Here is a 26,700-nt window from a genome sequence, read left to right as displayed (position 1 = left end):
AAATTCAGTTATTTTTTTCCTTTTGTCTATTCTCTATTCTCGCTGTCTTTGCGCATTGGCTTTTGAACTCCCTTGTCTTTGCGTTCCGCACGTAATATCTATAAATATAGATTAAACATTTTTTTTAATTGAAAAATATAACTAATTATTTCTACATTTCTTTAATAGCTTTATTTCTTTAAATTCATTATCTTTCTGGTTTTTCTTTCATTACTTTTACTTCAAACTCCCATAACATTTTGAAAAGGACTTTCCAGTGTCGTTCTCCTTCCAAATAAAAAAATGGCAGTACTTAAGAGAAAATTTGCCCTACCCAAAGTAGAAAAAAGATGCCCCGCTACAATTCGTTCATTCTTTTTGTTGAGCTTAATTGAGTGTATTTACACTAATAGAGTGTTTATTATTTCTTAATCTTTGTAAAAGTTTGACGTACATTTGACAAGGAAAAAAAAAGTTAATTTCCATACTTTAAAATTTGTGTTTACAAAAACCAAACACATCATATAAGTCAACGACTCAAGGTTGGGCTTCCACTGTTGGTAATGAGTAACAGATTGATATTAATTTGAGCATGGATTATCTTGTGAAACTTTAAACCATCGTATACTTGTCATCTAAGATTAGGAATCGATTTCTAAATAGTACTTTTAGGTTCTCCAAACAAATTATTAATTCTTCAAACGTGTGTTAAAAAAACATACAATAAAAAATATTTATTAAAATTTAATAAAATTCAATATATTAAAATTTGCCCAATAACATTAACTGTTACAATTAAAAAAAAAGTAGTATACTGTGGGTCCAAAAGAAAAACCTGATAGATTATTGGGCATATGATATTAAATTAGCCAAACCCTCTGCTTGTCTTATTAGAATTTGGCACCGAAACAAAAGCAGTCTATTTTTTAAAAATTTTGATGTCTTTCCAACGAGATTCCATGTAGTTAGAAGGATCATTCTGTGTGTAAACCCCAAACTTGAAGTAGTGAGTGTCGGGTCCATGGTCAGCTCCATCGTACTTGAGCTCTCCATCAATATAAACCTTGACATTGGAGGCACCGACATCATGGATCACGTTCACCCTGAACCACCTATCGTAGATGTTCCGAGCCAGAACAGGGGACCTATAAGAAGTGAGCGAACCATCATAGATCCTCAGCTGCAAGGATGTGGCAGAGGAGCTTCCACCGAACACTTGCATAATGCATACCCCCGTCGTCCCACTAGGCACGTAACCATACCCTTCAAATTGCCATACACCAGATGTATAATCGTATCCCTGCAAATTCACAACTTAGCCTCATGTTTCTTTCTTAATCAATTATCAAATAATTAAAAGTTTAAAGCCTTAAGTATGTTCCACTTCCTTAAAAATTAATTAAATTAAATCTTAGTCTTCTAATTTTTCTCTATTAGTTTTTGCCATGTGAAGTTATCACCGAATAATAATAGTAAATTTAGTTAAATATTACATAGATTAAAAATATATTTTATTCATGATCAAATAAGGTGTGAGTGGGGACTAACACTGATTCGAATCTCAGTTCGTGGCTCTGTGTTGCTGGTAGGTGTGTGAGGCTTGTCTGTGGAGTAAACCCAGAGTTTGTGCACGCCATTTATAAAGCTGTAGCGCTTGTTAACGGGAACATCGTAAGGCTTTTGGACAACAAAATTTGAATTATCTAACGGAAGAGGGGTGAACCCTTGTGTGGGATCCACCGCAGCCGAGGAAAGAGCGATCTTATAGATTATTAGTGGCAAAAGGGTAAGATGAAAAAGGGGTAACGGCGCCATTGTTGCAGCTATATTCCTTAATGTCAAGTGGTAGGAGGAAGGCTTTGTAGGGATTATCGTATTTGGTTGTAGTTGTGTCAATATATATAGAGAGAACAGAGTCAAATGGTTGACAAGAATATATATAGTTTGATGATTTCTAGTTCTACCTGTTTTATTTTTTTAAAACTAGAAAAAAAAAAAAACGAATTAAGTAAATGAATTTTTAATTTCATATACTTATTTTTTTCTTACAATTCTTTCTCCGCCTCATTTTCTTTTTAATATTATTTGCTATTTCATTTTTTATTGCATTATTCATAATGCCTTTTTAATCTCTCTCTTTCATCCACTTCATTTTCTGGTCTACATACATTTCATCATTTTTTTAAAAGTATATAGCTATGTTTCTTTTAAATTAAAATTCATGATACTTCTAACTTTTGTGTATACATGATTTCATACTTTTTTTAATATTTATCTTAAAAAAATGTTATAGATAAAGTTGATATGAAATCTTAGGTGACGCTTAGCGCATGCACAAAACAAAAATAAAATATTATTGTTTCATTTAATAGTTTTAGAATAAAGCAGGTATTATGTTCAATTTTACGTTTAATACGTATTAAAAACATAACAAATATTATTTTCAGTTAGATGTTAAATTTTAAATTTTTTTAATGTGTGTTCAAGTTTACATAAAATAAAATAAATAAATAATAAATTTTTATTAAAATTATAGTATAATTATCAAAATATTAGATCATGTAAATTTTATTAAAAAATTATTATATATAAATTCTTATTATCTGTCTTTATTGAATACGATTTAAAAATTATTTATTTTATGTGCTTAATTTTGGTTACATATTAAACATGAATAATAGTTTATTCATACATGCATCTCAAGGCACACAAGTGAGAACGAAGAGAAGATGAAAAAGAAAAATAAGATTTATAATTTTTAATAAAAATTAATCAAATTATTTTATACTATTTCACCTGGTTCCACTTCCGTTAGTCGAACAAAATTGTATAAAACATATATATTATGGTCTATTTCGTATTTCGTGTTGTATAAACCCTAAACCCTAAACGTCTAGCAAATGCTACATTCAATCTCTTTCATATGCTAACCAATTATGAACCAATACACCCAAAACTGTTTCCGTAATTTGGTCATATACCATAATTAAACCTTCTTATCTTGTATTTATGACATATTTACATACAGATGAGTGTTTTTTCTACAAATAGGAACCATGCGGCCTATGTATTAGTACAACATGTTTTTGTCTCTTCTCAAATGAGGGATATATGCATTTTAGAAGATAAAAGTCTTATTTTTTTAATTATTTTTTTTAATAAAAAATATATGGTCTTATGTAATTTTTCTTTTAGCCGTTTTAAGATTAATTTTATCCATGATTACAAAGTGTAGGTTATAACTATTGATTAAAATATCAACAGTTAAGATTATAAAATACCTCTATATATGTATAACAAATCATAAAACTGTTAAAAATTTCAATTGTTATGTTATTTAACATGTATATATAGTTCTACATTTTATTTTCTAGAGTGCAATTTCTCATTTAAGAAGAGATAAATGCAAACAAAAGCCCTTACAACAACTAATGAGTACTGTCTCTAATTTTAAAAAAAGATTAGTAACTTTTTAATTATTAGATAAATGAATTTTATGTAAATCTTGCTAAGAAAGGAATGAATCAAAAATTTTAAATGAGTCTAGATACACACACCTTTGTCAACATTTGTTCATATATCTAATGTATAGTGAATGTAAAAGGTTAATACTCACTGGAAGTAATTGAGAATTATCAATAGCTCTATAGTAGCACAATTAAAAAGAAAACTCGGGCTAGATTTCTTCTGATTGTACTAGCCTTAAGCACAGGGCATATTAATTTACAAGACTTGGTGCAGTCCTTCATTTTCATCAATCAAACACCAAAGTAAACGTCAATCTTGGCAACCGATTCCCTACTAGAATAACAGACTTATCTTCATTTTTATGAATCTTTTTTATTATTAAATATATTTAAAATTTTAAAAATATATATTCACTTTTTTATTTATTTTATAAAAACGTGTTAAAAGATTATTAAGAATAAGACTAGAAAGATACAGCAGAACTTTTATCTTTAATATTTGACAAAAACTAATAAATGCTAGAGATTCTCAGAATCAGACGCGGGTTTCGTATCGCTATTATAGAGTCACGGTGAAGGCATGCCCATACGGTGGTCAACGAAAGAATAGATAAGAGTTTTTGTCGTCTAGGTTGTCAATAATGCAGACCGCTACTCACGCAATGGATTCAGAAAGCCAACGATCATGACATTCCATATTCATTTAATCTGTGCTTTTTTAAAAGTGGAATTCTACGTTGTTATGCCCAGGCATGTTTTCAATCATGTATAATTTTAGAGCTATTATATTTTTTAAAGAAAATTATGACAAAAAATTATGATTTTTTATTTTACTAAAATAAGTTTTTTTAAGGAATTAGCCACATGCGAGATAGTAAACCAGATTTAGCAGGCCTTTACATGGCTATGTTGTTTGGTTCTTCGAAATTAGTTCAACATCTACAGTTATGTTGTGTTTTCTGCAGATCTTCTGTTTGCAATTATAGACTCCATTTGTTTTAGTGTTACCACTTTATGATTAAATATATTTTTATTTCTTATAACCTCTGTTGCACACTTTTCGTAAAACATGTAATTTTCATTTTGAAACTAATTAACCGACGCCAATCTAAACAAGCTCAGAAAAAGTTTTATGAACTTTCATTGAGCCTAATTGGTTATCCATTTGTAAGATTAAAACTCTATTTCTACTATGTAAAAAAGAAATTGTATTCGTCTAACGGAGCTTCTAATTATATCAAAATTTTTGCAATCACGTTAGTATTTGTAAACAAACATGGCCTAATTTGTTAACCTAAATAGAGTTTTTACCACTACAATTTGTGGTGACTGCTGCCCCCCATACGCTATCTCATTTCAAAGAATTTACTTGGCTTCAACTTGCGAAGCAGATACTTTGTAATGAGATCATGTTGCAATAATAAGTTACGAGATAACAATTGGTTATGATGTTGTTGGGATTTAATCTCAATAACTTATTGGGACATGATCTCGTTACTTTGTTCATTTTTTTTAAGACAGAATTATGTTATCTTCACATATTTATTTTTATTTGACGATACATAAACATGACTGATACAAAGATCCTTACAAATTATCATTCTAGAAAGCAATATACATGATGACAAAATCGCAAAGTGTGAATGAACATAGCTCAATTTTTCGCCCAGAAAAAAAGTGCATATCCCAACAAATTCTAACATTTGGAAGCGCTTAATTCAAGAAGTGGTAAATATGGTGTTTGAAGAAATTTTAGGTTTAATTGTATTTTTAGTCTACATATTTTAGTTTATATGTAATTTTAGTTTTTTTTTTATTTTAATCATCTATATTTATTTCTCATAATTTTTTTATTATTTAATTAAGTTTTTCGTCTCAAATTTTTAATTAATAATTAATAAAAATATAACAAAATATAATGTATCATTATTTATAGTTTATATAAATTATTTAAATAAAACTTTTATTATATTATATATTTTTTTCATTCAGTATTTTTTTTAATATTTACTTTTTTCTCTACTAATTTGTATAAATAAATGATATATTAAACTTTTATTATATTTTTATTAATTATTAGATAAAATTTTTAAATGACGAACATAATTTGAAGAGTTTAAAAATTAGAAGGAAAAAATCTAAGTAATTAAAAGTATATGGATTAAATTGCATATAAATTAAAGCTTATATAAGGTTAAATAATATAACTAAGCATAGAATTTGTTTAAGAGTCTAAAAATGATTTATAATTTTTGTAAATTCGTTTTAGTTTATATTAATTTTTTTAAATGAAGTTAATTAAAATATTATTTTTAAAATTTTATTGAATTAATATTTGTAAAAAAAATTCAAATGAATTTTATGATCAAATTTAATATAATAATTTTTATGTGATGAAAATTTATTCAATAAAATATTGTACTTAAAAGTCCAATCTCTATTTTCAAAAATCAAGGTGAAACTTTAAAGATGATTTTCATATAGAAGTTATTTGAAAAAGAAAATTATCCGCATTAATTTTATGCCAATATTCTCTTTTCCCAAATAATGAGCTTTGAGGAATACATGATGTGAGGTCAACACCGAAGGTTGCGTTCACTCTAATTTGATAAGTTCATCTGTCACAAAGCGATATTTGACGTCAGATTTGGCAAGCCTATCAGTGGCTGCGTTTATTTGGCTTACCTTCATCTTTTGTCTACTTTAATTTAATCCTATAAATTTGCTTCCAACTGCGTGTCAGACATTACAGTTTATACATATCATTTACCAATTAAACCCATGACTTCTATGAAATATTGCAGACCCACTGAAAGTATGAAATATCCAGAAGCTATACTAAGCTGTCATTTTCTGTCGGTCAGAAGTTTAGAACCAAGACCGGGCCCCTAACTCTGGATGCATTCAATAATGAACAGTGCTAAATTTAAAAGAATTTAGATTTATTAATGTTATTGACTATATGCTCATGTTTGATAGTAAAAGACATAATATTTATTAAATAGTGACCCATTATAATTAGTTGTAAGATCCGTTAATTAAATTTAATAAAAACTGTTTTTTTTCATGATATGGGAGAATCCAAATACAATTTGAAAACATCACATTTCTGCAAAACCAATCAACATTGTATTTAAATCTGACAATAGTTTGGCAAGTCTTGAATCGATTCAACAATTGAATTCGTGTCCCTAGGAACATATCACAGTACAGGTTCTTCTCAGTTGGGCTATTGTTAGGAATGATTTATTGTAAAATAAGGTTCTTTTCATCTCCTGCTGTTGATAGCATTTAGCAGCATAATTGATGGTTTACTACAACTAAAGGACATGCAAGGCAACACGGAGGGACTGGCTTCCCATTCAGGTCCTGTAGGCAAAAGCAGGGTAGTAAAAGCATTAGGAACAACTCATAAACACTAATCCAATTTTGTATACGGACTATCGTGGAGAACATTGCTGGGTACGTATAATCAGGTGTTGAGATTTATCAAAAACACGCACCTCTTTGTTTTAGTTGTCGCAATATTGGATAAGGACACTTCTTGAACAGTTGTTTTAACATATGTCAAACAGTTCTCATTAAATATTCAATTGAAAATTTAATTTTTATTAATTAGGACACTTGAGTAGACATCTCTCTGAGTCAGAAACGTTATTAACTCTCTCTCTCTCTCTCTCTCTCTCTCTTTAACTTTTAAAAAACTTAACTTAAAATATAATGTAAAATATTAAAAAATAATGCTTACCCCGTGTGGCATAAACTGAGATAGTGCAGCCAACTACATCTATGTTTAGGGCATTGTTGTTTTGTGTCCTTGAAAGCGTAATCAGCAAAAAGCTATATCTTACACATTTAACAAAAAACAAAAACAGAAGGTTAATTCAATATGAACAAATTGAGATTACAAAATCAATCTAAACATTCAGGGCAATCTATTTTTTTCCTAGCTTACTAATTGAACCCAAACCAATGTTGTTTTCCCTTGGCTGCTCCCCCAGTATCTCACTCAGTTGTATATTTCGTTTCAGTGGCGCGTCTGAAAATTTCTAGTATGAGGCAAATTTCCAAAAGTAATCCTTTTTTTAAAGGACAACTTTTGTGATACATGTGTATGTTTAAATAACGAAGCTACTGTAATAAACTTCACCAATCTCCTTTCTAGTTTCACTCTCGTATTTGTTATTTCCTTTAAATCGTCTATTTCATAGTTAGCAATGCCATTGTTTTCACTGTTTCTCGATCATTTCCAGTAGATAAATCTTTGCCCTTTGATTAGCACAACTGCCTTGTTCAAAAACTGTTGATGAATATTCATTTTAAAATAATAATGAGTTAGTGCTTGATCCATAACTAAACACAGGAGTGAATCTACAAAGAGAGAATAAAAAGACTTCATTTCGTCCAAGGTTTTTATTTGAGTTCATAAATCAAATTTTACGTCAATAATGTAAGTAATGAAGATCAGCATTATAAGTTGACACAATTTTAAAATAAAACTTAAATGTAAATTAAATAATGACATTAAAATACACACAATATTGTACCTTTTTAGTTAAAATATAATATTACACCTTTTTATCTTAAAATATATATTACACTTAAATTTTGTCTTTCACCAAATGCAACTTTTGTTTTGTGGTCAACGACCAAATGCACCTTAGCAAGCTCGCTCTTGATGCAAGCAAGCCCAACTCGAGAAGGGAGAAGAAGGGTTTAGGTCTGCTTCAGGACTAAAAAACCTTTCCCAAACCATTCCTCGCATTTTGGGTTTAGCACAAACTTTTAATGGGTTTAATTCTACATCCCTCAAGTGAAACTGAGATTTTGGGCTCATGGCACATAGTCGACACAAACTCTGTGATTGGTTAAAAAATTTCTCTGATTCTTTTACCAAACAATAAAAAATATATTTTGATTCTTTTAACTTATTTGCAATAAAAAGAATAACGTTGTCATAACCAAATGCATTTATTAATACTTAAATTCAAGACCATAAGTTAATATGAAATAACATCTTTATCCATTGATTCACGTGTTGAGTGATATTGATGTTGTTAATTATTGACTATGATTTTTTTTAAAAGTATATGAAATAAGAGAAAAATGTAATTTTAAGAGGGAGAGAAATCTTTCTCTTTTTATATGTCTTAAAAAAATATTACGTTTTCAATTTAAATTTGGTTTGATTATTGTACTATCTTTTAAGAGATAATATTTTAATTTTCTATTATGATTTAATTATATTTTTAATTCTTATAAAAATAACATCCTCTAGAAGTAGTTTTTTAAAAAGTTTATTGTAATTTAATTTTTAACATTTTTAATATGTTATTATTTAAATATTAATATTTGGAAAATATCTAAAAATATTTAATTATTTTAAAATATTCATAATTGTTTCAAAAATGTCCGACAACACTGGTTAGGATAAACGAACTAAAATTTTTAAAAAATGATCCGGTCGAAGCTAGCCACTGCCTTTTGCATCTCGTCAGAGCCCCACCGCACACTCTTGGATGTCAACCGCGCCTGACGCAACACCTTCTCCACGCTTTACGGGCAGCGGAAGTGTGCACCAGGTTTTCTCTTCCTCCTCCTTCAATAACAACAATGTCTACGACAATGACGATGCCACAAATTGGGACAGTTCTGCCTCCGATTTCAGGAAAGAGTGGAAGATTGATTGTGTCTAGGAGGTAGATTCAGTAATTTGCACGAAGGGCTGAGATTGATGATTTTTTTATAATGAAAATAAACAATTACAATCGAAAATCGAAAAACCCTAACTTCTTAACTCTAGAATTATCCATAGCTTTCTTGCTTTCCCCAGCGATGTAGTAAATGTCCTTCTGACCCTCCTTCATTCTCGCAGCATTTGATACCCAGCTTCAAGTTCTTCGACACAGCATAATAGAATTTATGATAATCCTCCTTATTCTCCGCGATCTCATAGAATATCTCAATTTCCTTCTTCACAAGCTTCCTCCCGTTGACCTTCAAGATTTGTTCTTTTGCAACATCTCTTGTGTGAGCACAATTAAGGTAAGGAATAAATCACAACAATTTTTTAAGGATTTATTTTAAATGATACTAAGGGGTAAAAATAAAATTAAACATTTTATTATTAATAAATAAATAAATTTTAGTAAAAAATAAATACTTTCATATCAATACATAAATCTCTTTAATAATTTTTTTTAAGAAGTAACACTTAATAAAATAAGAAGTCCATAATGTAATAAATATATAAAAAAATTGATAAAATTATTGATTTTATTATAAACTATAACAATTTAAGTTATAATTTTGAATTATTTAAATTAATAAAAATGAATTCATAGAAAAAATACTTTAACTCAATATTTAGATAAAAAAGAATATTAACAATATGGTTTTTAATATATTTTTAATTATTAATTAAATTTTATAAAAAAATTATAAAAGTACGAGAGATAAATAATTTATAAAAATACAAGAATTATATTCTAATAATAGATAATTTTTTGTATGCCAATTAAATAGACTACAAATAATAATTTATAAAAAAAATAAAATTTATATTATAATAAAAAATTAATAACGATTAAATTTAAATTGTGTAATTTTACATTATTTTTTATGCTAGTGAGAATAACTTTAAAAACTAAGCATGAAATGACTTTTGTATTCTATACATAAATAAATATTAAATACTTTATTTTTGTATAATAGTTCTTATTTTTAACTTCTTATCAATATCATATCTTATAAATGCATAATGAAAAATTCATTTAAATTTTTGGTGAAAATTTAATTTTAGTTCTTTATTTTAAAAATTTATAGTAATGGGGATTAGTATCAAATTTTTGTTCGAACTATGTTTTTAACAAGGAAAATAATTAATTTAAAAGAATCAGAAACTAAAGTAAAAACAAATTGAGAAATTAAAATTAAAATATCATAAAATACAAAAATAAAGCATTACATAAAATAAATATTTAAGACCTATAATCAATAGATCCCTTCTCATGTGTTTATGCGTATATTTTCAGGCTTTCTGTATTCAATGAACACAAAATATCCATGCTTTGTTAATTGTTATTGGGCACAACGGTGCAAGTGTAACAGTGTCGATTTGTTTTAATCTGATCCAAACCTTGAGTACAGTGCACTTGTATTATAGTTGGCTCGACTAACTTAAATTGATAATTTAGTGATAACGAGGGATAAAATTATCTTGTTACGTATTCCCTTAAAAATTATGATATTTCAATGGGAATACATTTTTTATTTTATATTATCTTTAATTTTTGTAAATATCTCTAATTATGTATGCTCTCATAAATTAAGACTTTGTTTATTTTCTTTTTAAAAGTAAAAAAAATATATTTCTTAACATCATTTTTATTTTTATTTTTTTAAAAAAAATTTTTTAAAGCTATTTTAAAGTATAATTTTAAAAATTAAAAATTAAAACAGAAACAAACAAATTCTAAGCTTTGTATTATATTTTATTTTTAAAAAGAGAAAACTGTTTTTGAGAAGGAAATCAAACAAGCCCTTAAATTCAGAACTTGTAAATTATAATATTTTTTTCCCCTAAAGTCCACTTTACTTTGAGAAACTAAAATTCAAAATGTAAAAAAATAGTTTTCAAAAACTTAATTTCGAAAGCTTATAAGTTATAATTATGAGATTGTGTAATTAGAGGTACATAATTGCTGAAAATTAAAATTCTGAAGTGTGAAATATTGATTTCTAGAATTGTGATTCTAGAAATCTAACTTACTTTCAAAATTTAATTTTTGAAAGCAAAGTATTCACAACTTTGAACTGAAATTTTGGAATAATAGAAAAATTAATAACAAACAAACTAAAAACATGATTATGATAATAAACAAATAGATAAACAATTAACACCCAAAAACAGTAGTTTGAAGGAGTGATTCAATGGATTAAAAGATACATTCTAGTGTTATTGCAAAATAATAAAATTTTATACATTAAATCATACATGAGAAATAAAAATTCATTGTTGCACTGACTTAATTTTTATTATTATAAGATTTTTTTTTTAAAATTAGGGAAATGCAAAGAGTAAAAGTATGGTGCAAAAAGCAAACCCTATTTTAACTCTTATTCAACAAGCATGTCGATTCCAGGTATAAGCCTGTCAAAGCCTTTGCTAAGGGCCTTACAAAAAATAAAAATAAAAAATAAAAATATTAATGATCAACAATTTACTATTTAGGATAAATGTTATTAATTAATATATAAACAATATTAAAATTAGATAAATTAAACAAATAAACTCATCATCTTATTGTAACTTATCTACTAATAATTATATTATCTATTTTATCATTTAATTTTTTATTGTTCTTGTAATGCTCTTTTTATTGTTGTAAATATTAGAATAAAATAAAGTCACGAACATATAAATTGTTATAAATTTAATTACTCAGTACACTTATAAAATAATGTCAACCATTAAACATAAAGTTAATAAAATATTACTTAAAAAATAATAAAATTTCAAAAAAAATTAAATACAATAAATTTAATACCAAATGAAAATAGAATAAAAAAATTATTACAATTACTTAATAAATGATTCTATATCTTTTAACCAAAATTTAAAAATAAATTTCAAATAAAATATATAATCATTTTAATATATTATTTTAATTAATTTTTTAAAAATCATTCTAAAATTGAATTTAAGTCTAGATATTAGTCGGGCTAGTATAAAAAATTTAAGTTTTGAATTTTCTTTCATAAAAAAAAGTTATCCTTTCACTATTCCTTAAAATTTTTCATGTTATCATTTAATGAAAGTTTGCCCATGCATCTATGGAATTATGACATTCTTTCTAATATTCTAAATGACGTGATAGAGTGGTTACTAATCATCTTTGGAAACTTAGATTTCTAGCCAACTACCTTATATACATTCTTTTATTTAAATCTTTTTCTGACTAAAAATTAGAAGTAAGGATAATCTTATAGATAAAAACAAGGGCTTAAAATTTTTTGTCCCTTGAATCTTTTATGAGGATTTCACAACCCTTAGATTCCTTTTAGTCTCTGGAATGAAAACATAGATAGATTGAAATTTAATATCTCTGATTGAAACATATTTCTTTTTAGGAATATATTTCATACGAAAAAGTGCATTTTTAATAGAATTTAGGGCATTTCAAGAAAATTTTCTTTTAGTAATAACCCTTTCCTCAATAAACTAATGTCTTCCCTCTGGATTGAATATCAGCACATTCTAGACCAGAAAGAAATATTCTGGTTTCATCACTATAGGTCTAATTGGTTATGACTAGGAGATAAAAATAATAATTTTTTTCAAAAGGCAGCTATCATCCGTAGACAAAAAAAATTAGTGGAAGCTCTTAGAAATGATGATAATGAGTGAGAATATGACTCTCTAAAATTAAAAGACTTAACTCTGAAATTCTTTAAATATTTATATACTGATAATTGTTCCTCTGCTTGTGTCCTTAACACCATAAACTCTTTTTCCCCTCTTAGGGACCATGATAAAACTAGGTTGTATTCTAAACTGTCTATGGAAGAAGTCAAAATTGCCCTATTTAGCATTAAGAATTTCAAATCTCCTTACTTAGATGGGTTGCATGCTATTTTCTTTAAAAGCCAGTAGAATGTACTGGCTCCTTCCATATTTAAGTTTGTGGCTGGTATTTTTAGTAATCCTAGTAATATAGCTACTGTAAACAACACTTATCATTACCTTTATTTCCAAGACTGATAACCCTGAACATATTAGAAACTTTAGACCTATTTCACTTTGCAATGTAAGTTACAAAATTGTAATTAAGCTGTTGGCCAATAAAATTAGAGAATCCTTACCTTACCTAGTCACTCCTAATCAGTCTTAGCTTCATACCTCGGAGATAGGACATTGATAATGCCCTTATATTATAAGAACTCCTACATTCTTTTGCTAAATTAAAAGGAATAAGTGGGTATATGATTTTGAAAATAAACCTAGAAAAAGCCTATGACAAACTTAAGTGGGGTTCATTGTTAATACCTTTTAGAAAATTGGTCTTGATTCCAATTTAGTGGACCTTAAATATCAGTGCATCTCTTCTATTTCTATGTCTATAAACTGGCATAATTCCCTTACCCAATCCTTTAGTCCAGGTAAAGGCATTAGGTAAAGAGATCCGCTATCTCCCTATATTTTTATGCTTTACTTAGAAAGGTTGACCCATTTAATCAAGGATAGAATTACAGGCAGGAATGGCTCCCTTTTTCATTTATTAATACTGATCCTACTATCTCTCACTTGTTTTTTGCTGATGATATTATTTTGGTAGCTAAAGTTGACTTGCAGCAAGCCAATTTAATTCAGTGTCCTAAAAACTTCCTGCTTAGCTTCTGGATTCTTAGTGAATAATAAGAAATCTTCTTTGTTTTTCTCTAAAAACACTGATCTAGTTATGTCTAAGGATATTAGTAACTGTTTTTGTTTTAAACTTTCGAAGGAGTTTGAAAATCATCTTGGTATCTCCATTAGGGATCACAAGTCAAACAAGAAAGATTTTGCTTTTATTATAGACAAAATTAGGAAAAAACTTACTTTATGGAAGATGAATTCTCTGTCCCAAGTTGGGAGAGTCACTTTGGCTCAGTCCTGTTTGCAGTCCACCACTTCCTATATTATGCAAGCTATTCCTATCCCTAACTTTATTTGTAAGGAAATCAACAATATTTGAAGGAATTTCATTTAGGGTTCTCTTAGTAAGAGGAAATGTCGTTTGATTAATTGGAAAATAATATGTCAACCTAAGGCTGAGTGGGGTTAGGATTTAGGGATCTTTCTTTTTAAAACAAAACATATATGATGAAGTTACTTTAGAAATTAGTTAAATCTCCTAATGAGCTATGGGCCCAAGTATTATACAAAAAATATAAATTTAACATTCATAAAAAATTAATTTCTGGAAATAATCTAAAGGTCTCCCATTTATGGAAAAATTTAGCTGTTGTCTGGGAACCCTTTATGCAGGGTTTGAGTTGGATCATTAGAGATGGCCTTTTAGTCAAATTTTGGAAGGATAACTGGATTCTTAATATATAAAAATTATCTACTTATGCTGAGAGCCCTATCCTTGAGGAAGAGATGGGCATCCTTGTGGCTTTCTTCTCTGATCAGGGAGAATGAGATTGGTGTAGGATCAAGAAAAACCTGCTCATCTCTATTTATGAGGACATTGCTCAAGTTAAACTCTTTGACAAGAATAAAGGACAGGACCTTGCATTTTGGAATTCCTCTAGCAATGACATTTTCTCTTTAAAAACTGTTTATGACTTGTTTAAACCTTCTACCTAACATCCTTATTTGAATCATAATATCTTTAAAGTTGTTTGGAAATGGGATGGACCTCCTAGGGTTGCTGTATTTTTATGGAAGGTAGCACATGACAAGTTGTTAACTAATGAGGAAAGGTGTATAAGAAATATGACTGGCTCTCCTCTTTGTCCTAGATGTGATTCTGACCAAGAATCTATAATTCATGTACTTAAAGACTGTTGGTTTACCAAACAAATTTGAGAATTTTTTATTATATCTAAAATTTGGGCATACTTCTTTAGTATGGGTCTATCTGACTGACTTCTGAATAATTTATCTAATTCTTAGTGGAATAATGTTTTATGTTGGAATAGGTTGTTTGGTTTGATTATCTGGTATTTATGGAAGGAAAGGAACTGCATTTTCCAAAGCTATGTAACTACTCCTAGTGCTTTATATCATAAAATTTGCTATGAATTTGATTACTTAAATTGTTATTATAGAGGTAAGGTGAAAGCTCTTAAGAAGTTGCAAGAAAATTCTATTTAGAATATATGGTATCCTACTCCCTAAGGTCATTTGAGGCTAAATGTTGATGGAGCTATATCATAAGCCATGGGAAATGCTGGATGTGGAGGATTAATTAGAGATAGTGATGAAAAATTCACTGCTGGTTTCTACAGAGGCGCCTTGTACCCTTTCAAAAGTTGAATTATGAGATTTGTTCTATGGGCTGCAGTTGGTAACTCAGAAGTAAATCCAAATAATTTGGATTGAATGAGATTCTAAAGATTTTGTAAAATTGGTGTTGAACATTCGTAGTTGTAACCAGCTATTTTTCAATTTGATTATTACTATTAGAAATATTTTGAAATATATTCTTTTTATTAGAATCAACCATATTTCTAGAGAAGGCAATAAATATGCTAATGGATTAGCTAAATTAAGTCTTGAGATTATTATAAATACTATTTATGTTGGTAAATGTCCTTTTCTCTAACTTTCTTTTTAAGTTTGAATTCTTTTGATATTTGTAATTTTATAATAGGAGGTTAGTTTTGTTTTATTGGCTGTGTAGTCCCTCTTAGTAACAAAAAATAAATAAATAAATAAATAAATTAAAGTTAAAATATAAAATAATAATTAAATTATTTCTATATTAACTAATTTTAAACTTTATACATAAATGAACTATAAAATATTATAAAAAAAATATACCAATCAATTTTTTCATTATACTTTAAATAAAATATTATTTTAAAGTAGGTTAATATAAAGAATTGATTTTTGTATTAACTGATATATTATATATGTTATGATCATAATTTATTTAAATAAAATTTATAATGAAATAATAATTTTTAATTTTACAATGTTTTTTATATATAAATTTTTGTTAGATACTGATCAAATCATTAAGATGAGCTATATGAAGTATAGAAAAGAAAAAGGTGAGAGCGATGACTAAAAGTTTGTGATTTAATTAGTAGGGGAACAAAAATTATTATTAAATATAAAGATAAGATAAATTGATATTAAGGGAGTATTAAATTTATTTAATTTTATTGTTAACATATAATATTATTTAAATAATTATATATATGTATACATATCCAATTTTATACTCTTTATAAATATGTAGATAATATAAATATCCTTACGTTTTAATGATTATCTCTATTTTTATTGATCACTTATCTGAGAATAGAAACAGAGACATTAAGAAACTATTATTGTATTATTTAAATATTTTAATAATAGAATAAATAATGGATTTCACTTTATATCTGAAATTTTTAAAAGAATAAAATACAATGATTATGTTTTAACTTAAATAATAAATTATAGTATCAATTTGTTTTATTTTATTTTATTTATTTATTTTTATGTGTTCAAGCATGGCGTAAAGTCCCACGGCTTCTGTGTTGTCAGTTCAATTCCCTTAGGCGACGTCAAACATGAAAGCACAAGTTTGCACCAAGCCAAATGCTCAAGTAAGGTACAGCCTTCAGCCTTACCATGTCCCCCTTCTACCCAACAAAAACTCAAATAAAATAAACGAATAAAAAGTTTATTTGTCTTTTGTTTTTAAAAATTATTTTTTTAAAAGTGATAAGATTAATCTTTCATAATTGTTTTAATTCTTTTTAAGTTTTTAAAATTAAACAAATTTTTATTTGACGATTTTGAACTTCTATTTTCAATTTTATTTATTTTTCTTTAATTTTTAGATACTCTTCTAAAAATTAAAAATTGTTTTATAAAATATTTTTTTTAAATAACACACCTAAAAATACACTCCTCGTTTTATTAGCACTATTCCGTTCTCCATTATCCAGCACTTGAAGTTTTGCATCAAACACACACGAAATTTTCATGTGTGAATGATTTCCACATAGGCGATGTTTTCCTTCTCTTGGAGGACGACCTCTGAAGCGGATTACGACTAAAGGCTTGTTTGTTTATTTTTATAAACAAAGATTACTCAATTACTTTGACCAAAAGGTTTTTATAATGATTTTTTTTCTCGATTTAAAATAACTGTCATACAAACAAACAAACACTCTTGGCACACCGTCATAAGATAGACTTCTCCGATCAAACTTTTGATGTCATCCTTAAGTAGATGTAATATCCGCTATCGTGATCGTCCTTCATCAAACATACAAAACTTTATTTCGTTGCATCAGGGTCTCTGGAAATATTATGTAGTTAAGTTTAAATTAATTTTCACTATAAATTTTATATTAAGCTGTATTGTTTGTTTGTCATCAATTAAATGTGTATTGTAAAACAGAGAAATTAATTATGAATATTTGGCAAAGGGACACTTGGAGTTGGCCCAGCTAGCTCATAGACTTAACAGGCAGGGCCAAGAACCACCTCAGTGCAACAGCTTTTAGGATAAGCGAGAATGCAACACACACACACAATGCAATGGAATATATTATAATAGAAAATCACAAAATAATATAATAAATCACCAAAATTTTGTGGGGTAACGAATTAAAGAGAAATTTATGGAACGAAATAAATTATTTAAAAAAAAATAATCTTTAATGATATGGTTGTAAAATTGAGATAACGATTCAAGATTTAAACTTTTAAACAAATTAAAACTGACATTGAGTAACAACATTTGAAAGGAATAACAAAATTATAAATAAAAAAGTAAAATTAAATGATCATTATACTATAAGTCATGTCACTTATTAAAGATAAAAGAATTCTTACAAATATTATCACTAAAGAATAAGGACACAAATTTATAATATGTTTTTTTAAATGTTATTTCTTAAACTTAATTTAGAATTTAAATTTTAAAATTTTTTATATTATTTTAAATTGAAAATAAACATTTTTGTATAATAAAGATAACATGTTTTAATTTTAATTAATCATTTTATTCCATAATATTTATACATTCTTTTGCTATGTAATTTTTTTCTATTTAATGCAATAGAAATAATTATCATTATTAATAAAAACATTTCTTACTTTTTAAAATTTATTTTCATCTGTAAATTTTGTTTAAATGTGAAAATGTCCATATATTCAGAGGAAGATTACTAGTTTTAAAATCTGAGATGAATTTGTTTGATTGCAAACTTTATTTATCATTTATCTTTTACCTATCCAAACGTGGCCTAATAATTAATTTGAATAATAAATTATTGTGGGTTCGCCCGTTCATCTCCCATAGCCCACAGCAAAGATAAAAAAACAGTTTTGCGATTGGCACCAAACCAAACGCACAAGTAAGGTGGTGGTATTGGTCACCACCGGGTACAGCCTGCGCCCTTCCCATTCCACCCACCTTCCCAATTAGCAAAACAAACTAAATTATAAATTAATAAATAAATAAATTAAGGATTTTCTTCTCGAATATACTCCCTCTCCCTCTGCTATCCTCTTCTCCATTATCCACAACATCCAACCCTCAACCAATCTCAATTTCCTCAGATCTATGCCGTTTTCATTGCTTTTACTCTCTCGTCGTTTCGATCTACCCTTTGCCGTTTCCGTTTAGATCCCATGATGTCACATTAGAACCTAACCCATTGCCTAAGAAACGGAACACACGGAATCTTCTCAGATTCTTTTTTCGCGTTTCTTAGCGTTTTCTTCACTTCCAAACAAACCAAAAATATAGAGTAGAGGAAATTCTTCCTTAGTGTGCACACTCTCCGATTGATCGGTTATTGAAACCCCCGCACGCGCGGCGCGTATGGATTTGGACGATTTCCGATCCATATTGGAGACTGCGGGCGTCGACGTGTGGTTGTTCATCGACACCGCAATCACCGTCGCGTCCTTGGATTACGCCGCCGAATTGAAACACCGCCGAGATGGAATCGTCGAGCGCCTATACGCCGCCACGACGGCTCCTCCGCGATGCCGGAATTGCGAAGGTAACAATCGCCTCATGTCCAACGGTCACCAAGTGAAGAAACAGAGCAGCCCTAGCCCTAGCCCTGAACGACAACGACACCAGCCCCGTGGCAATTCCTCTCCCGCAACGCCGCAGTCTCTGGAAAATGACAAAGACAACGGCGACGACGACGATGAAGAGGTAGATCCTTACGGTGGTTTGTTCGATGACGAGCAGAAGAAGATTCTAGAGATTAAAGAGCAACTCGAAGCTCCTGACCAGGTATTGTTCAACTAGTGTTTGTATTTAATTTTCGGTTTTAATTAAGATTAGAAACTGAATCTGATTATATTGTTTTCGCCTCGTTTTCAGTCCGAAGATTCGTTGGTAGAGTTGCTACAAAATCTTGCGGATATGGATATTACATTTCAAGCGTTAAAGGTAAATTTTGTTTTGAAACGTTTTATTTCGTTCGTGTGGGTTTTCTTTTAGATTTTATCGGTTTTACTTTACGGTGTTTGATTCCTGTAGGAGACTGACATCGGGAGGCACGTGAATCGGTTGCGGAAGCATCCTTCCAATGACGTTCGGCGATTGGTGAAGCTCCTTGTCAGGTTTCGGAAGAGATATAATTTTTATTGTTATTAATTATTTTACTTTTGCAGAAATTAATGTAATGTTGTCGTATTTTGGAGAAGATTGATTGAATTGGTACGTTTGTTACTTGCAGGAAGTGGAAGGAAATTGTGGATGAATGGGTGAAGTTGAATCCACAGGGAAGAACCAACACTCTCATGGGTAATCTTGATTTAATTCTTAGCTTAATTTTGTGAGAAATATTAAAAGGGTTGGAATCTGCATGTGAAATTATTAATGGTAATTAATGATAATGTTGGCAGCTGATGGAGACTCGCCTCTGCTGAAAACCAGCCAAAATGGGCATCATCAGGTTGAGGTCAAAGAAATCTTTTTGGTCTACTGCTTTTCCCTTGGAAAGGTTTGCTAATATTAATTATTCCATTCTTTTTGCAGATTCCTGATTTTGCATACTCGCCAAATCCACACAGTGAGTATAGCATCTGATTCAAATCTTTTGGATACCCCTTTGTTTGTTGCATTTGGTTGATATGCTCTTTGCTGATGCAGATGGGAGCTCTGGGTCAGACCGTAACAACTCATCAGAAGCAGAACACAAACCAAAAGTAATTCCCCGCAGTGAAGCTCCGCCAAAACCCACGCCATCACCATCAGTTTCCACCCCTGCTTTCGCCTCTCAAAATGTACGGATGTGATTTTAACAACCATTTTAGTTTTTCTGACCTATGAAAGTGGAAACCACAGTGGCTGAAAATATAATATCTCAAATTAGAAACCAAGATGCAATAAATGTGGTGTTTAATTGTGCTGTTAAGTGGTCCTGACATAGTGTTGAACGATTGCAGAGACAGAGGGAACACAGAGAGAGCAATTTTGACGCGGAGAGACTTGCTTCTGCCAGAAGACGGCTTCAAGAGAACTACAAAGAGGCTGAAAATGGTGGATTTTTTTTTTCCATAATTTTCGTTTTCATGCTAATTCCTTCTATATATAACTGACTAGTAATTTCGTATGTTTGTGCGGTGCATAGCCAAAAGGCAAAGAACGATTCAGGTGATGGACATCCATGAGTTACCGAAATCAAAACCCAAGAATGCCTTCTTTGGAAAGAATAAAGGTGGCGGTAGTTCTCAGGGAAGGCACTGGTGATACATGTTCCAATGTTCGTGCATGTAAAAAGGCTTGTGAGGGTGCCGGATAAAGTCCTAAACCCTTGTTCATCCATGTGGAATTTTCAAACCTATTTTTTCTGGTGCCTTTTTGTTTAAATTAATAATAATCGAAGAAAAAAAAACTCCTCAATATTTTGGGTTTTTCTTTTTGAAAGGGTACCATCAAACCCGCTTTTGTCGGTTTGTTGAGGAGCACGTGATTTCAGGAATCGGGATAGAGATGGGACGAGGGGTAGGGCTGAAAAGGTTTTTCCTTAAAGACATAAAACATCGTTTTTTTTAAGGTCGAAGTTTGAATTTTAGTACATTAGGTTTAATGGACGCCATTTTCTATTAACTGCATTTAGTCCTTCTCTTGAAGAAAAACAGCAAACGGAAGTCAAGAAGTGATCATACTTAACGATTTTACTCCGGGTGGGTGGCAATTTAGTTGCCATTGCAATCAATTATAGGGTTTTGGGTCATAATCATAGGAAGATGACGTGTACACAACTAGTTAAGAGTTCGGATCCTTTGCCGTAAAATGCACAGTATTTAATTCAGTACACTAAATAATTGACAACCTTTTGTTTCATAGACCAAGCACATCAAATGGGAAAAACCTCAGATTGAAACACTTCAAATTATACGATTAGCCATTTATTAGTCATGTCGAGACACACATAAGGTGTCTTATTACGCCAATTTGGCATTCTTACAGTCTTATTTCCCTTTTATGCAAGCAAGTTGAATTTAATGTGATGAGGTACATGTCACGTAGTTTATGGCCGAATACTTCGTTCACCGGATCAAATGTTAACACAGCACAAAAACCTATCTTTTTTCCTTTGTCAAAACAAATCTTTCTTAAAATGCTTTTTCTACGTGGGCTGCTCTTTTTGGGCTATGTACTTTATGGTCATTTGCGCTTTGGGCTGCTCTTTTTAGCCGTTGATGAGGAAAGTTAGCAAATGGTTGTTAGTTTGCGCCAGAAGGTTGTTGATTAAGCTACTCAATACTCTATACCTAGGGTAGTGGGTTAGGAAAATGGGTAGCAGAGTTTTAGGCCAAATAATTGCTTTATGCATATTATATAAGTTGCATTTGTCTATATTGTAACGAAAAAAGGGTCAACCAATTAAACCTTACAACAACTTATCATTAACTTTACTTCCATTTGCAAGTCATTTCTTTTACAATTTCAATCTTTACATTTGTTCACAACTTTTTTTACATTTATCTACAGCCATTTGCCTTTATATTCTTTAACTAATTACAATATTTTTATTTTCAATTGCACTTAGTTAAGAGCTTTCTTGAGTATCTTGAAAATCCACAATCTAAGGATATATTTCTTCCTTTGACATAATTGTTTGATATCTTTGAAATGGATAACTTGTCTTTAAGGTATCCGCTCATCTATATTAACTGATACAATCGAATACACAACTTTTCCTAACATGTTTGTGTAACTTAAATTTAGCTGAGCAACTAACAATTTTTTACCATAAACACATTTTAATATCAAATAATTTTTTTAAAACCAGGATTGTATGGTAATCCTAATTCCTAACCTATTACTAACTTTAGATTTCAAACAAATGTTTATACAATTTTTAAATGAGAGAAAATTTATATTTCTACTTTGTTGATGTATTCATGTCATGCTAATTTTTAAGAAAAGATTCTGGGTACTTAAGTTCAAAAAAACAAAAGGATAAACATGATTGATCGATAGAATTCTTCATCAATATATATATATATATATATATATATATATATATATATTATGCACTATTATGGGAAAAATATCAGAATGCTTACAGTTTATTATTCTTAGATTGTCAATATAATTTGTTTAAATAGTATGATGATTACACTACCAAATATTTAAATTAATTACTTTGTTAGCAGATAGCTCAAAACAACTTATCTAGATGATTGAAATTTTTTTTTTATAATAAACATGTTTTATTTTGAAGAAACAAGATATATTAAGAAAATTCTTATTCTTTTGAAATTGTTTTGAAATTTCATCAATGTCTTAAAAATGTCATTTTCAAATAAATATAAATTTTAACCCTTTGATCATATAATTCATTTTTTATTTTAAATTAAATATTTAATTATGACGTAATGTTAGTGTAAATATTTTTATATTATTAGTTTACTATAATACATCTTATATATGACTTTGAAATTATGTATTTTGACTTTTATTGATAGGTCTATAAATGATTGAATGGGGGTATAATTTTGTTTTTACACTTTCAATGTACTTTAATTAATTTCATACATAGTCATCGTGACGATATATTATATAAAATATACATAAGAAGCTACTATTTATAAAATATAAGTAGAATTAGAAAAATTTTTGTGCACTGCATGAATATTATGAAATTTGAATAATCTTTCAATTAAACACTAAATAAGTTTAATAAATTTAAAAATATTTAATTATTAATAATAAATATTATAATATTACATAAAAATAAATTTAAAAATCAGTATATTTAAAATTAAAAAATAAATTGTAAATTTATTTAATTAAATATAAATTAAAATAAAATTGAATACTTAATATAACAAAAGCCACTTGATACAAAAATAATTAATTCTTAAGAATGTTCTCATTTAAGAAATTCTTAAAAATACTATTATTTAATAATGATGACTCACATTTTATATTTAAAAGCATATTCTACTTTATTTTGTTAATTCATAATTTAAAAGTATACGAAGTTTGCAAAAATTTACATAATTTAAGTATTATTTAATATTTTATTGCTCCTCTATATTAATAATAATATTTTATTGAAAATAGAAGTCAAAATTTACTAAAAAAATATATATTTATGAATGCTTAATTTGTGTAAATTTTATATACCTAATCTTCATTATAATCTTACAAAAAATAAATAGCTTTTGAAAAAAATAAATAAATATGCCATTAAATTATTAACAAGTAATCTTCATTGTACATGCTCCTCTCTAACACACACGAACATACTATATTAATTCTAATTAATTAAATTAAGCATGTATTATAAAATTAACTATAATTGTGGATTACATTAATACTTTGTTCGTTTGAACTTATAAAAGTGATTTCATAGTCCTTTATTTTTAAGTATAATTTGATAGTCCTTTTTAAAAGTTATTCTTTTTAAATTTTAAATAATCACTAAATAATTTTATTTTTTGAAATAAATATAATCAATACAATTATTTAAATATAAATAAAAAATTGTCTTTTCTTTTTGAAAAGAGTAAATAGAGAAGAGAACTATGTTAAACATTTTTTAGAGAAATTACACTTTAAACTTATTTAGTTAAATAAGGACAAAATTAGTTCTTTAATTATTTTTTATTCATTTTTTAGTTCTTAAAATTTTTCTTTTTTTCATATTTGTTCTTTCTATTAGGTCTGTTACATTAGCAAAAAAAGATATAATTGTGTTTTCTCCTTTATTGCAATTTAGGATTTTATATTATGTTATCTTTCAAACAAGAAGACAAACTCTCATGGGCTCACAATTTTTAATTATGAGTTGAACATCCATTTTTGTTATTGTAGTATGAAGAATGTTTATTGTATAACAACAATAACAATAAATATGGAAATAAAGTTTTTGAAGATGTAGAAACTATAAGGTAATTTTGTGAGAACAAATAACTAAGTTTTTTTTTATTTTTATTTTTATGTATGTATAAATAAGTTCTTTATTTTTATGTTACTAATCTATTGTATCATTTTTTAAGTGAATGAAAAATGATAAAGTTGATGATAATGAAATTTCACTACTGAAGCAAAGGGAAATTTTTTTACATCTTTAGAATTCACTCCAAATTAACAAAAAATAAAATAAAATAAAATAAATATTTTAATTTATATTTTGAGTATTAATGTGGTGATTTATATATTAATTATGGTATTGTTCTAAATGTTATTTAGCATAAAATCATTGTCTTGTGAGTTATATTGGAGGTACTAGGTATGTAATTTTTGTAATTTCACTTTGAAAACAGTGCTTTGATTAATAGAGAATGTTCTATGTTGAATATGGATGTTACAATATGTTCTATCTTTAATGAAATTTTTTTTGCATGCTTTATCTTGGAATATGGATGTAAAAATAAGAAAGTACTATGATAATTAAAAATAAATGTTGATTAAAATATACAAATGAAAAACATAATGAGTTCATAATAAAAAACTAAAAAAACAAAATACAAGCCCACAAAATTCATTGTCTAACCAAAAGCATAAGATATATGTCCTACAAACTACTTGTCCCTATAAAATATAAGTGTTAAGTATGTTGACTCCTTTGTGTACTCATCTTTCCTTTTTTGACTATTAATTAGAACCTAAGAAGCATTTAAAATTTGAGCCTATCTTGTTGGTACCTCTATTCTAATAGGTTATCTAACTTTTTTATGGTCACCTACTTCACATTTGGTGGGGATACGATATTGAGATAGTTAATAGATTACCACAAATTTAGTCAATTTAATAGATATTAAAATATGATAAAAGTATTACCTACTTAACTACCATTTTGATTAAGCTCGAAGTTTTGTAATATTTTTAAAATATGTGTTACTATAACAATGTGATATTCTTTCTATCCTCCGCCCACATTTTCATTATATAAACCTTTTTCTCTTCCATCATAGTTACAATTGACTTTTGTCTAGGTCCCATTAGTTTTAAACATATTATTTATAATAACATCTCGATTTTAAAAAAAATCTTAGCTTACTCCAATGTCTTGAAGAAATCTTCAAGAAGTATTTGTACACCTCTTCGTTAATATTCTTAATTTTTTCATATAATTTTTCTACTCTTGTGAATAAGTTGCCTTTGCAGCCCTCTACCAAAGTTCTTTCAATTATTGTTTACCTAAAAAACACTTTTCTAAAATTACTATACATGTGTCTAAGATAAAACTTTTATTCTATTCCAAGTAACAACTTTTTAATAACTGACAATAATCTATAAAATTAGACATAAAATTAGTATCCTCTACATTGGTTTAAAAAAATATGTAATTAGTTTTCTTAAAAAAATAGAATAATAATACTTGCAATGATTACATTTTATGTTAATCAAACATAAAGGTCAATGTTGTTAACAATCTCATGCTCCCAAAATAAAAAAATCAGTAGTTGCATGAACTACTTTTAATATATTTTTTATTCTTAAATTGATATTTCTCTTTTCTCTTTTTGTAATTTTTAATAAATTTTACTTAATAATTAAGAGCGTGATAAAAATAATATATTAAAAAATATATGTTGTTAGTATTCCTCTTCGTTACATTATTAATTATAAATTAGTTTATTTGGATGTTATCCTTTGAATCATTCACTTATTTTAATTATATTCAAACACAAGAAATTAGGGTTCACCTGACGTTGCAAATTAACCAGCTAGATTGTTTAACATAATGGAGCTCTTAAAACACCATGAGAGACACTTTGAAATAGGAATTTAACTCCTCGAGTGAAATAAATGTACACTTTCTCGGTAAAATATGAAATTATAATTGTTAACTAAAACATCAATGGACTAAATTTAATGACTTTATAATCTACTATATTTATAAGTATATTTTATTATAATCTAATTTGATAGTTTTTTTATTTGATTAATAATTATAACCTCATGCTCTATCCTTGAAAAGCACTTTCCTTTGTCAGCGAGCTCTTATCTAATAGTAACTGGGAAACTTGCTTCTCTGGTGTTCATAGAGAAGAAAACACCTGCTGATGCTCATATGATTATGATTTGATTGCTTATGATAGTCCTCC

At 28.0% G+C, this 26,700-nt stretch overlaps 2 protein-coding genes across 2 annotated transcripts; one reads left to right on the top strand and one right to left on the bottom strand.

Annotated features, from left to right (window-relative positions):
- Positions 1 to 837: 837 nt before the first annotated feature.
- On the bottom strand, positions 838 to 1,833 carry LOC113853006 (citrate-binding protein-like). Its single transcript, XM_027483435.1, has 2 exons — positions 1,528 to 1,833; positions 838 to 1,279 (listed from the first exon to the last, which is right to left on the bottom strand). The coding sequence occupies exons 1-2, from the start codon at positions 1,792 to 1,794 to the stop codon at positions 899 to 901; spliced, it is 648 nt and encodes a 215-aa protein (XP_027339236.1). The 5' UTR covers positions 1,795 to 1,833; the 3' UTR covers positions 838 to 898.
- Positions 1,834 to 18,459: 16,626 nt separating this feature from the next.
- Positions 18,460 to 22,064, top strand: LOC113852240 (probable mediator of RNA polymerase II transcription subunit 26c). The gene is made up of 9 exons (XM_027482478.1): positions 18,460 to 19,414; positions 19,505 to 19,573; positions 19,664 to 19,746; positions 19,863 to 19,930; positions 20,032 to 20,081; positions 20,165 to 20,198; positions 20,279 to 20,412; positions 20,575 to 20,668; positions 20,760 to 22,064. Exons 1-9 carry the CDS (start codon positions 18,989 to 18,991, stop codon positions 20,876 to 20,878), a joined length of 1,077 nt encoding a protein of 358 aa, XP_027338279.1. The 5' UTR covers positions 18,460 to 18,988; the 3' UTR covers positions 20,879 to 22,064.
- Positions 22,065 to 26,700: the final 4,636 nt, after the last annotated feature.

The sequence above is a fragment of the Abrus precatorius genome, unplaced genomic scaffold (assembly GCF_003935025.1).
Source record: "Abrus precatorius isolate BTA unplaced genomic scaffold, Abrus_2018 Scaffold10, whole genome shotgun sequence".
In the NCBI taxonomy this organism is placed as follows: domain Eukaryota; kingdom Viridiplantae; phylum Streptophyta; class Magnoliopsida; order Fabales; family Fabaceae; genus Abrus; species Abrus precatorius.
This window is presented reverse-complemented; position numbering and strand designations above follow the sequence as displayed.